Here is a 12,949-nt window from a genome sequence, read left to right as displayed (position 1 = left end):
ATAAAATAATGTGTAACAGACAAGAATAAGACCCAGAGACTAAATGCAACAGATGCGTGATATTTTGTAATATTCATGTCAATAATAACAAAATGACATTCTGGTTAGTAAAGGCACAGGGCTGCAAGGCAGTACTGAACATACGTACAACACAGCCAGTCCAAAAGCACCTCAAAAAACAACAAATACACACTACACATACACACACACACACCTTTGGCTGCTACTGGAGGATTGTAGACAGAGATGATTGAGCCTCAAACACAAACAAACGCTGCTTGATAGGAACTGTAAACCTGTAAACCACAGTTAAGGCAACATATGTAGTACTTTGGATTAGTGTTACAACCAGTTTCAACCAGATGGTTTGTATCAGAAGTCAGCACAAGGGGTCAAAGTTGGCTTCCGCTTCTGCTCAAACAACGCCTGAATTGTCTTTTTACACGAAGGCTGTAAGTTGTGTATAGCCTGAGGGCTTCATGGGAACAGTTTGGTATCGTGTCTGGTATGTACTTACCCAATATGGCGGCATGATACTCCAACAAAAGTGTATTAAACACAAATAACACTCAATCATTACAAACGCAAAATTATTACCAGATTGGCGACACTCAGTGAATAAAGGCATACATGTGAAAGCTATGTGGCAGGATTAATGTTCATTTAACAGCTTGACAAGCTTTTTTTCAACAGCCCAACTGTGTGAAAGAGGAGTTTGGGTCCTGGTTACAAAATGATACGGTATCGTATATATCTTTTTTAAATATATAATATTTATGCCCCTCTTAAGCATGTACTCACAACAAAAACACACACAAACACACAATGTAGCTTTTGTGTTTGCTCCTGAGATGACGAACATGTACATTTTGTGAAAGACCTTCTAATATAAAAGTCAGAATCCACGTCTCTTATGCGTCTCATCTGAGGGGTCCATTCAGCTTCCAAAACTAAAGCTTCTGACAGACCAGTGCAAAACAGGCCCGGCCGTTTCCCGGTCCTGTGCAACTTTGGTTTGAAACACTCCAGGATTAAATGTCTCAAAAACATTACATTCATAGTGTTGATATCACTTTTTTAAGTCTAGAATTCTAGATTTAATGCTGCGTATGTAGAGTTTAAACTCATTAAAACATCAAAAGACAGATTACCTGAAGAAAGCTACAAGTCAACAAAGTTGCTCACAGTGAGTACGCAGATACAGAACACAGCAGGTTTAAAGCAGTGACATATTAGTAAAGCTATAGGTGGAGAAAATACATTTCATTTACATTTATAGTGTAAAAAAAAAACAAAAAAAACAATATACACTGTACAATATCATACGTTTGACCTACAGAGAGAAGGTAAAATAATACTGGAGGTGTTGGTGCCGTTCTAAAACTGTTCAGAGAGGAGATCACACAGTCTCTGAGACACAGAGGCCCTGCTGGTCCGCAGCGTCAAACGGTACATCTAAGCGGAAAACACAGTTAAATACTTCTATGTATATATATATGGCGTAGGGCAGATCAACACAACAATGAGTCTGTGTACGTGTGTGTGTGTGTGTTTGTCTCTACCTGTGCTTGTGGGTTGGGCTCTAGTCTGAGAAGGCTGCCCACCAGAGCGCTCTTGGTGTGGACGACCCCGGCTCCCACAAAGTTTGAAGGATTGGGATCCACGTCTTCCAGCAGAGACACACCAAAACCTATGATCTACAAGAGACACACACACCGATCAAGCAAGTGGCACACCTGCATCTGAAGCAGCGTTACATGGCAGAATAGCCACCCTCGATGTGGTCAAACCCTCGCTGTGTCTATCAGCCGTCACCCTACTTGCAATGCCACACAGTTTGAGAAACACTTCCCTCAGCTCGTCAGCTAAACTGAGGTGAAATGTATCTCGGGATGTCGGTGGGTAAGGATTTCTTGTGCAGCCCTGATATTTTACCTTGGCCTTGGTCACATCTGTGTCCATTGGGTATTTGGCTTCGAAGATTTTCTGAACCTCCTGCCCCTGCCTGCACAAACAATCAGACCATCAGCCATCTACAGGGCGGACCAAATAATAGGAACACTTAACTATTTTACTTTATGAATCCTGGGAGCTACTTAGGTGGCTCCCCATACTTTCTCACTTTCTTTAAGGTGTGTGTGTGTGCGTGTGCATGTGTGTACACACTTGACAGACTGTTAAGATGTTCATAAGCTTTAATCTTTCAGTTTTGTGTACTAACATTTAACTTCCATATTATGAAATCTCCTTAAAATTCTAGCTGTCCGCTTGTATAATGGTTTATTATTGTTGAGTTCCAAGTTTTTAACTATTCTTTGCCTGCCACAAACAGCTATTATTGATTATTATATATTCTATTATGATAATGTACAACTATCAAAGGCCAACAAGCCAGCAGTCGATCTATAAATGAGTAATAAAAGAGTCTTACGCTGACAGCTGTTTCCAGCGTTGGAAGAAGTCTTCGGATGTCATCTCTGTGGGCTGAATGAACTTGTTTAGCATCACGGGGAGCTTCACTGCAATTTTCTGAAGGGTTCCACCATAACTGCTCACACACAAACACACACATAGAGCCAGAATTTAGCACGCACTGTAAATGCATAAAGCACAAGTACAATCTGCGATCAGCCACCAACCTGAACTGGATGTTGAGTTCTGGCGCAGGTGTAAAATCTGAAATACACTCAATGTTGAGGATCTGCTGGACTTGGGCCCCGCCGTCTATTACGTGATCCACTGACTTGGTGTGGACGTTCAGCTGTGGAGGCAGCGGTTAAGGAGTCTACAGACACTTAATGCACACACACACACACCTTAGTATCTTAGTACCTTAGTACCTTGGTAAATCACAATTGGAAAGAATTGAGACAGAGAAAAGAGAAGCCGTTCACCATTTCCTTTGTGTTTTTCTGAAATAATCATCTTAGTCTCACTGTACTTAACAAGTCAATCTCTCGCTAACTGTACCTCATTATCCAATCAAATAACTTTCTGTGCAGGGGCGTGTCATGAACAGCACTAACCTGTCCATGTCACCGATCATTGCTGTTGTCACCGTCATGCTCCTAAAATTGTTAGATAATATCCTGAGAATCATTCTACAAAACACTATCAGGGTGTTTACTCCCACCTGTGTTTGTGGCTGAATAAAATCTTTTTTGAATTTGATGAATCACTTTGAAGTTAATTCAAAAGTACATTTCGTTAGAATCACAGGTACTTCACAACAGAATAAACTAAAGACAAGAATAAGACCCAGAGACTAAATACAACAGACAAGTGATATTTTGTAGTAAAGGCACAGGGCTGCAGGGCACGCACACACGCGCGCGCGTTTAAACTAGTAGTTATCTGTTTATCTTTCTACTAAATACATCAGGTTTGGTCCTCAATAGGTTGACTCCACTTCAGCCATTAGAGCAGTTGGGGTTTTGGGGTGTAACACCTCATATAGACGATGGTTATGCCCAACTACAAGGGCTTTAATGGAACATAAAGACATAAAGAAAGAAGGCGTGGAAAGGATATGAGTCTTGAGTGTGTCCGGACTGCTCACTGACGAGGAGAAGTTAAAGTACTGAGTAGATGTCTTGTTGCCGTAGAACACATAAATACGACCTGGGGGACAACAGGAAGTCAAACTTTCAGAGGTCATTCATCTGAAACTACTGTATCTGATCAACATCCACTAGATCTGAAAACATACAGCACATACTGGTTGTGTTTCTACGTTTCCATTTCCATTTCTAAAACATTAGACCTGCAAACTGAAGTGTAGCGGCGGTGGAATGATGGTGAAGCCACTCACCCAGGTTCTGCCTGTATTCACACTTCAGTCCAATCTGCAAGAGTTGATTCTCATACAGGACACCGTTGTTCTTACAAACAAACCTGAAGAAGAAGATAAAATACGGTGATCAATCATAATAAGTGCAGGCAAACATATTTTTCATTCAGTTACTTGAAAATTCACATGATTTAAACTGAAGTTCATGTTTGCTCACAGTGTAACACTATCACATAACAACCTTCATCTATGACAGCTCTGTGTTTCACGCAGTTAGATTGCACCAGCCTGCTCGTACTCTATGTTTACTCAAAGGTGTATTAAATGCCTGAATTAGCTCAACCAGTCAGTGCAGTCAATCTTATGGTAGAAAACAAAAATTAGCTAGCTATTGACTAAATGACTGAATGATTGTTTGTGACTGAAGTATTTGATTTGCCGTGTTATCAGTTGATTGTTTTTATGATGAACAAACTTGATGTGTGGACTGATTTTAATCATCTGATTGTGCTATGAAGAGTATTTGAGTAAACAGTAAGAATAAGAATAACACTCTGGGTGGGTCTGTTCATTCAAACATCCTGTGCCCAGTGAGGAAAGCTGCACCTGATCTTAACAATGAGTTGCACCTTGGAAAGTTTTCCTCGCACACATCTATGGCAGCAGGGGGCGTGCTCTCACAAAGGTCGACAATTAGCGGGTTGGCTCCTGCTGAAGGTGCTGGGCTCAGGTTCAGCAGGTCTGTGAATGGATGGATGGAACCCTGGAGAGCAAGATCAACAAAAGTACACTTGTGAAACAGGAGGCCACAATGTCAGGCCAAATACAGTGACAAGAAAAAAAGAAAAAAAAGAAAAAGTAAGCAAAACCTTTACATTCACCAACATTTCATCGAATGTGATCTTCATTCCACCCAGAATCATGAACAAACACATTTAGTTTAAAGCAGTAACACACCAACAATTGGACTTCTACTCACTGAACATTAAGTGTTATCCAACATTGATTAGAGCCAGAGACTTGAATTTGAACAAGGAAGGAAAAACATACACGAGGCCAGGATAGTGTGTAAGGAAACACTCAGACACACAACAATTACACAAAGATGAGAAACCAAAACCCCAGAAAACAAAGGATCATGCACTCTTTCTGGTGAAAGCAAAATACTTTGGTGCCAGCAGAGAAGGAGGCAGGGCGGGGTCTGATGGCAGGAGGAAGGTCTGCCGTCGGTGTGGGAGACGACTGAGACTGAGGATGAATGGAAAAGACAGAGGAGAGGAAGGATGGGAAAGGAGGGAGAAGAGGTGGAGGAGGTGAAGATCTACAAAGTGCAGAAAAATGCAAAGAAGTGAAGAAACATTGCAAAAACGTGTTACTGTTTTTATCGAGTTTGTGGGCAAAATCTGTAAGTAAGATTGCCGCACTGACAAATACAATGCCAACATTTCCTTATGGCCACTCAACTGCGTTACCTTGTTTGTGGCTTCACTGCTCTCCTTTTGCTCCGTGTTGCCGTTGACATTCCGCCGGCCATCGTCAATATCAGGACCCTTAGGCCCTGGACCCTTTTTCTTCTTCAGCTTGGCTAGGATTGAAGACTCTCTCTCTGGGAATGGAGGCATCTCCTCCAAGACCGTGGCCTGTGGGGAGAGAGAGAGAGTGAGCGAGCGAGGGAGGGAATACCGGAGAGGCACGGACATTTCCATACAACCAAAGGTTTAAAAAGGTTCTTCACAGATACTCAGCTTCAACCACTGCTGATCTTAATACATACGAGAAGGACGTGTGGCAATTCCTTCGATATAGTTATTAATCTTCATAAAAACAATGTTGTTCACTCCAGCTACAGTATCTTTCACTGACCAGTGTATCTGGGCTGGCAATGCAGCTGAGTCTGAGATACTCCACGGCTCTCTGCTGTAGCTCCACGTCAGCGTTGCGGAGTTGGCTGTCGGAGCGCAAGACGTCTTGGATGGTGGTCTTCACTTCTGGGAACAGGTTGATGAACTTGATGTAGGCTGACAGCAACAGTGCCCTGGTTGGCACGGAGCACAGGTGGAACTTGGAGTGGAGAAGGTTGAACTGGACCAGGGGGCTGAGGTATAAAGGAGACGTTACTCGCAGGGACGAAAAGGAAGGAGAGCCAGTAAACAGAGGCAGCCAACAGTAATTATACACCACATTAGGTGGGATTATGTTCGTGTGGTTTGTACCTTGAGCGGGAATCACCGGCAATAAGGTTACCAAACTCCCCCAGGATGTAACCTCCCACTTTAACCAGGTTCTCATGGCAGGTGGGCGTCTGCAGCGCCTGCAGTTATTCACAGAACATCAAGGCATGGAGACTCAGGACTTGGCTGATATTAACATGGAAGACAGCACACAATATACGTGGAAAAGGATGTAACGTATGGTTTTAAATGGAATTATACACAACCACAACATGCATTACTCATGTGTTTTTCATCTATGTCCCGAAGGCAAATTCACACTTTAAATGGTTTCAACTATGTTACATACAGATTATCCCAGTAACAGTTACATTGCTCCCTTCTTTAACCTTCAATCCCGAGTTTATTTTTGTGTAATATCACTTCACACCAGTGGGGGCGCAGTTTCAATTCATAATTTTCATACAATTCTTTCATTCATGATTGGAGGGCGTCACTGAAGCCTGTAAGCCAAACTCTTTAGACAGAAGAAGACAATATCAGGACTCAAAGTAGATGCTGACACTAAATAATGATGAATGGAGTCATTTAAGCCACCGAGTTCTTTACCCACCTCAAAGACAGTCTTAGCAGCGTAGCCTTGAACATCCTCTCGATTTTTGACGATCTGGATGACACGATACAACACCTCCTCGCTGACATGGTCGCCTGCGATGCGGATCAGGTTGAGGATGGTGTCCACGTACCAGGTGTAGTCCACAGCATACTTCTCTGCCAGGATGGCCACCTTGTACACCTGCGCAGATAGATAACCAGATGAATAAGACAGAATAAGACACTACAGGAAGAAGCTGGTTATGGGTTTGAAGAATATGACTCACGATCTCCTCTCGGATGGAGAAATCAGCTGTCTCCAGGTAACTCAGCATCTCTGCCACGACCTGCTTGGCGTTGCTGCAGTCGCACATGGCGTAGAGCAGATCCAAGGCCCGCTGGCGAACACTCACATCTCGCTCCGTCTGTAGATATTAGATATTACTACCACATTACATCCATGTTCCTGTTGCCAATTTTCCGCCATATTCCAACTTCCACACTGGCCAAGTAACAGAAGCTCAATTAAAAAAGTAAAAAGGTGAAGAACTCACCTTGAGAGCATTGATTACAGTTTCTATATGCGTCTTTACTGCCTCGTGAGAAAATTCAGAACTGGCCAGAGTGCACATGCTCTCCAACGCCAAGTAACGCAGGTTGGTCTCCCTGTGCTGCAGGAACTGTCCCAGCAGGTTACAGGCACGCACCAACAGGTTGGGCTCACTGGAAAGTAAAGACACAAGAAACAGCCAAAGGATTGACTGGTGGAACACAAAACAAATGCAACAAACCACAACACTTCCACACAACCGCGAGAGACCAAAGGGAAAACGGTGAAAACATCATCACAACTGGGTGGAGTGTGACTTTCACTATCTGGAATGCACTTTCATGATGTTATATCTGTCACACCTGTCGTAGTGGATGATGAGTGATATGGCTTCAAACAACACAGCGTTCTTTGCATTGGAGTGCTGAACCTTCTTGGACTTGGGTGGCTCCTGGGCTTTAATGAGGATGGTCTGCAGACACTCTGTCAGACGACTTTGCAGCGCTGCGTCTTCTGGAATAGCAAACGTCAATTTTACACGTATGTCACATGGCATCTTGTCCTTCAGAGAACTCTGACCTCTCGTCTGTCCACGTTTTTAATTTGAGACCACCAGGTAGCAGACCTTTGCCGTCTATAGTATTACAGTCTGTTCACATATTGTCTTGATCAATCAGCTTCCTATGCCTCCAAGACAGTCAGACCTCGCCTGCATGATTAATGACTTTGTTCCGCCTCCTATTTTGTTTGTTTTGTCTTGTATTTTGTTTGTTTGGTCTTGTATTTGCTCTTGGGTTGTTTCTCTGAAGCCGGTTTGCCAGAATCTATCTTGTTAAAAGGCCTTATATAGTGTAAATAAAGTGGACCTTGGTTCACAAATGTGTCCTGTCATGCTGCCTTAAGGAGCAGAACTTTCATCTCTGCCCCGCATCTCAGTGATTTGATTAACTCAATTTATGAATATAAATGCTTCACATTAATATCTTACTGTAATTCAAAAATATATATATATATCTTTAATGGGAATTTTTGCAAAGGTGGAATGGATGAATGAATACAAAGTGAACATCGCAGCATTTAATGCAGGCCTGCTGTACTGGACTGCACCACTGAGACGTGTGTGACATATCAGATGAGCCATACCAGGGGGGGGGTAACACTGTAGAAGGCGCAGCAATTTAACGGAGAGCCATGGTGCAGCGACGAAGTAGTACGTGTAGTCTTGCAGGTCAACGGCTGCAGAGGTCACAATCTGGACAAGCGGGTGCACAATGACAAGTTAATTGATGTCAGATAACCAGTTTTGAGATGATGACATGAAAGCTACAGAAAGATACCCACCCCACTCAGCCTGACCACTGCCAGGGAGATGGAGGTTTTGAAGTTATCAGGACTCTTCTGGGCCAGAGTGGCGATGAGGCTTGTGGCTGCTGTCACCACTCCCTAAGAACAAATATAAACGTTTAGTGAGGAACTAGACTCATAGAAAGAAATGACTGCTATTCACAAGCAAACTTGCAATTCAACAGTACATGAGTCTGATTATATTAGATTAGTTATATCGTCATTCAACAACACAAAAGTCTGCCGCCTTTGCCTTAAAGGTTCCTGTGCTCCCATTAACAAAGCAGTACAGTCTTATGTGAAAATGTGTGAGTGTGTAATTAGTGCTTGTGATGTTTGTTGACTTTAATTAAGTGTAACGTTGATATTTTTCCACTGCACTACATTATTATGTGCAACTGTGTTTCAGGTGCGCAGAAGTTCAAAGGGAGCAACATGTGATGCCGTTGTAACAGAATGGAGTCTCACTAGATGTGGATCATTGAGTAGATGGACCACTCGGGTCGTCCATTCACCCATTGGCACCAGATCAGGAGACGTCCTGTTGAGTCGTAGCAGACACAGCGCTGCACTCTGCTTCACGCTGTCCGTAGCATCCCTGCTCAAGCAAGCACAACACACACTCAGTCATTATCATCCATTGATCCAGATTTCTGATTTTATTATGACGACTGGCATAACACCAAGACCGAGTGTGAACTTATAACCTTTTTCTGGTTTCTAGAACTTTTTTAAAACCCTTTAAGGAGAAAGAGAAGAAAAAATTAAATCACACACCCTGCGACCAAAACGCGAGGAATCTCTGCAGCGAAAGCCTCGGCCATCTCTCTGCTCCCCACGTTAGCAATGCAGTGCAGGGCGAGGTTCATGAAGGTGGGGTTGCGGCTGCCCAGGTCGTTCTTAATGGCATTGTTGATCAGACGGATCAGGTCACTGTTGGAGTTAACCAGCACCGAGATGAACAAGTAACCCTACAAGAGGATGCGGTAAACAAATAAAAAAGAAATGTTTTTGTCAAAATATATCTCACATATATTGAAAGAACACTGTGCATGTGATATGTATCTGTATTAACCCTTCACAGTCTCATCCGGTTGGTTTCAATCCCACATAATACATACCAAACATCTTGTCTAAAGGTGTGGTCTGGTCTACCATGGGTGCAAACTAACACAAACTGCTGAAAAATAACAATAAAGAAACAATAGCGTGTGTTGGCAACAACAAACATGTAAAGCCAACAATTTAACCTCTGAGCTGTTGATTTCTACAAATGCTAATTGAAAGCAGAGTCATGAGATGGACTTGGAGGAAATAGGTTGATAGATCACAGACAGGATGAAAATGGGGCAGCAGGAGAAACTAATGATTGGCTAGTGTCAACAAATTTGTCTTCACATAAAGGGAGTGACTGCTGCTTCTCTGCCACCGACTGAACGTCCTGCCAAGATCCTACCGACAGCTCCATGTGCAGTAATGAAAGAGATGACAGACAACCCAAGGTTCACAGCACAGTGCCTACAGATATATTTAGAACTTGCTGGAGCCCCTGTTCAAGGTTCCACTAAACAAAACAACACTGATCTTCAGGTCCTGCATATGTTCCATCACTTCCTCCTCTACCCACCCACCAATTACATGAATGTACTGTAATCTGATCTCTCTGTGTCCGTGTCTACTTACGATTTGTTTCTCGGTGTACTTGTTGGAGCTGAGCAGGTTGACAGCCTCCATGTGTCCAAAGTCAATATCATGTCCCAGGAGGAAGATGAAGAGCAGCTTGCAGACATACTTTTTCTTACTGTAACCATCTAAGGCCCTGTCTCCTGTCAGAAGTACACACACACACACACACACGCACACACGCACACACGCACACACGCACACACACACACACAATGATGGATTTGCTTTTCACTTGCTGACAAAGTCCTCTTAATGCCAAAGATTGCATTTCAATCTATTCCTCTATAACCCCTTTATCATGCAAATGATTTATACAGTGGGGACAAGGGAGGGAACTAAACCTTTACATCCCACATTCTTCATCATTAAATAATCAATGTGTGGTATGAACAGATAAATGATTCAGCCTAACGTTCACATAAATAATTCAGTACATACTAAAGATCAAGTGATAACGTTGAATGCAAAAACAAAGTCATCATGTTGGGCTGTGATCAGGTAGCCATCAGAGCGACATTGCTGGGCTACACTTGAGGCAAATGACAGTATAAAAGACAATGGCAACAGAGGCACAAGTGTAATCATAGTAGGAGTCTGAAACTCTGACATAATGGCGGTAAACAAGGACTAAAGGAAGGTAGCATGCCAGGCACTGCGAGCAGTGGAGACGGCCTCACTCAGACTAATTTTAGGCTGCATGCAACAGGTGGCAGGACAAACGCCACTGACATGCAGGTTCACAGTGAGGTGTGTGTGTGTGTGTGTGTGTGTGTGTGTGTGTGTGTGTGTGTGTGTGTGTGTGTGTGTGTGTGTGTGTGTGTGTGTGCGTGTGCGAACTTGAACAGCGTAACCACAGTGAACAACAACAGTATGTCCACTGCAGAAAAAGTCTCCCCTCAAGCCACTGCAAGGGGCAAAGACAAGATGCTCACAAGGCTGTTCAGTGACAAAATCAACTAAAGCAGCACATTACTTTACTGCAACCAAAATGAAACCGGAATTTCACGATTTACCTCTAGAAAATCAATGTTTGGTTAGAAGGAAAACTTGCAGGCTCTCAGCCATACAGGCAAAATGCTTCCCTTACGGCTCGGCTGGAACGTGCGTTGTAGGACAGTTCACCTACCGTTAAATTTGGAACGGATATTGGCCAGCTCTTTGTTTATCCTCTTGTTCTCCGCCTCTTTGCTTTTACCTGTAAAGAGATCAATTGTATGACACGTGTAAAGCCGTGTAGTGCTGTGTTGACTCAGAATGACACTGACACAGGCAGATGGAATGTTATGTTGACGGTTGGTTACTGCAATTTTTCAAAAAGCTGCAATTTTGGTGGGATTTTAACTAATGCTTTTTGAGTTTTTCCTCTTAGAATTGGGATCTTTCTATCTCTCCCACAGCTGCTGCTTTAAGGCCCATGGGCCTTAAACATCTTGATAATAATTATGTTAGTCTTCTTTCTATCATCAGAATTTGTGATCGTATGACTGAAGATACAGTATAAAGCGTCTGAGATGAATCTGCCTTTCATTCCATTCTCCGAGTAAAACTTTATTTATGTTTATGTTGTTTGTTTCACTGCAAACCAATACTGGAGACAAAGATTAAGACTTGAAGCTTTAATAACCATCAGGCTCGCTGTTTATTAAAAAGAGTTTTGTATTAAACTACTAAAGCAGCTAAACCTGAATAGCTAACGGACATTCAAAGACGTCATCTGCTGCTCGAGATGCGGTCAACGCCCTTCGACATGACGCAACGCCAGATGCAGCTAAGAGCTAACATTAAATAGCAAACATAAACTAGTCAAATGAAAAAATAATTTGAGTTTAATGAGTTAAAGTGACTAAATTTATGGTTGTAGAGGACAAATGACGCGGCGGTGACCATAGACGGCACCGACACCAGCTGTCACCGACACCAGCGCTTGGCCAACATTAAATGCGTGCTAACTCGCTAACCCACAAGTGTGTGTGATTGTGACGGACAAACTTACAGTTCCTGATATCAGAGATGAACACGGCCAGGCCCCGCATCCCGTCTCCTTTAGAGACCGCAGGCATTCTGTCCGCTCCGGCTCCACGGCAGCGGAACACTAACAACGAGTGCGGCCGCGGCAACTTCGCTTCGAACTTGTTTTGCTAACTGGCTAGCAGGAGCTGTTGTAATGGAGCCCAGAGGTCTGAGCGTCACCGAGCCGTAAAACTGGGGCTGCGTTCCATTCATGCGCACCCGCAATCAGGGTTGCGTTCCATTCATGAGCACCTGCAATGTGGACTGCATCCCATTCATGCGCACCCGCAATCAGGGTTGCGTTCCATTCAAGCGCACCCGTAATGAGGGCTGCGTTCCATTCATTCGCACCCGCAATCAGGGTTGCGTTCCATTCATGCGCACCCGCAATGAGGGCTGCGTTCCATTAATGCGCACCCGCAATGAGGGCTGCGTTCCATTCATTCGCACCCGCAATCAGGGTTGCGTTCCATTCAAGCGCACCCGCAATGAGGGCTGCGTTTCATTCATGCGCACCCGCAATGAGGGCTGCGTTCCATTCCTGCACACCCGCAGTCAGGGCTGTGTTCTCTACATGTTTTTTTTAATTTATTATTATATTGAGTTTGAATGAATTTGACAGTTGTGTCATGTTGTGTTTCTTGCAACATCAAAGAATAAAGACACATACAGAGAAGAAGAAACTTTACTGCGTCAAATTACATGCAAACACTTCACCATGCAAACATGCCAATCTGAAATTTGTCTTGCGTGCCCTCACACACACACATATGCTTTTACAGAGCGGTCAGTTCAGGGCAGCCA

At 43.4% G+C, this 12,949-nt stretch overlaps 1 protein-coding gene across 3 annotated transcripts; it reads right to left on the bottom strand.

The window, feature by feature from the left end:
• Positions 1 to 44: 44 nt before the first annotated feature.
• LOC142996067 (AP-2 complex subunit alpha-2-like) lies at positions 45 to 12,454 on the bottom strand. 3 transcript variants are annotated; one of them, XM_076146956.1, is made up of 23 exons: positions 12,129 to 12,453; positions 11,262 to 11,330; positions 10,133 to 10,275; positions 9,227 to 9,420; positions 8,918 to 9,047; positions 8,447 to 8,548; positions 8,249 to 8,357; positions 7,468 to 7,618; positions 7,110 to 7,278; positions 6,843 to 6,980; positions 6,575 to 6,757; positions 6,004 to 6,101; positions 5,654 to 5,885; positions 5,263 to 5,430; positions 4,958 to 5,032; positions 4,420 to 4,553; positions 3,812 to 3,894; positions 3,533 to 3,621; positions 2,640 to 2,764; positions 2,432 to 2,548; positions 1,936 to 2,005; positions 1,563 to 1,697; positions 45 to 1,455 (listed from the first exon to the last, which is right to left on the bottom strand). In XM_076146956.1, exons 1-23 carry the CDS (start codon positions 12,193 to 12,195, stop codon positions 1,378 to 1,380), a joined length of 2,859 nt encoding a protein of 952 aa, XP_076003071.1. In that variant the 5' UTR covers positions 12,196 to 12,453; the 3' UTR covers positions 45 to 1,377. The 3 variants fall into 3 exon arrangements, with proteins under 3 accessions (XP_076003071.1, XP_076003069.1, XP_076003070.1); XM_076146954.1 differs by lacking the exon at positions 4,958 to 5,032 and having other exon boundaries at positions 12,129 to 12,450; XM_076146955.1 differs by lacking the exons at positions 45 to 1,455; positions 1,563 to 1,697; positions 4,958 to 5,032 and having other exon boundaries at positions 1,952 to 2,033; positions 12,129 to 12,454.
• Between the last annotated feature and the right edge of the window lie 495 nt (positions 12,455 to 12,949).

This window comes from Genypterus blacodes, unplaced genomic scaffold (assembly GCF_046128005.1).
Source record: "Genypterus blacodes isolate CSIRO-AG114 ecotype Tasmania unplaced genomic scaffold, CSIRO-AGI_Gbla_v1 ptg000036l_1, whole genome shotgun sequence".
NCBI classification, from domain to species: domain Eukaryota; kingdom Metazoa; phylum Chordata; class Actinopteri; order Ophidiiformes; family Ophidiidae; genus Genypterus; species Genypterus blacodes.
Note: the sequence above shows the minus strand (reverse complement) of the source record. Positions and strands in the feature narration are given on the sequence as shown.

Excerpts from the sequence above, each read along its gene's own strand:
- LOC142996067 (XM_076146956.1), bottom strand. The coding sequence starts at position 12,195 with ATGCCTGCGGTCTCTAAAGGAGACGGGATGCGGGGCCTGGCCGTGTTC. Across the intron at positions 9,048-9,226 it reads CCTCGCGTTTTGGTCGCAGG|GGATGCTACGGACAGCGTGA; the intron begins GTGTGTGATTTA and ends TTGCTTGAGCAG. Across the intron at positions 4,554-4,957 it reads CCTTCTCTGCTGGCACCAAA|GGTTCCATCCATCCATTCAC; the intron begins GTATTTTGCTTT and ends CTTGCTCTCCAG.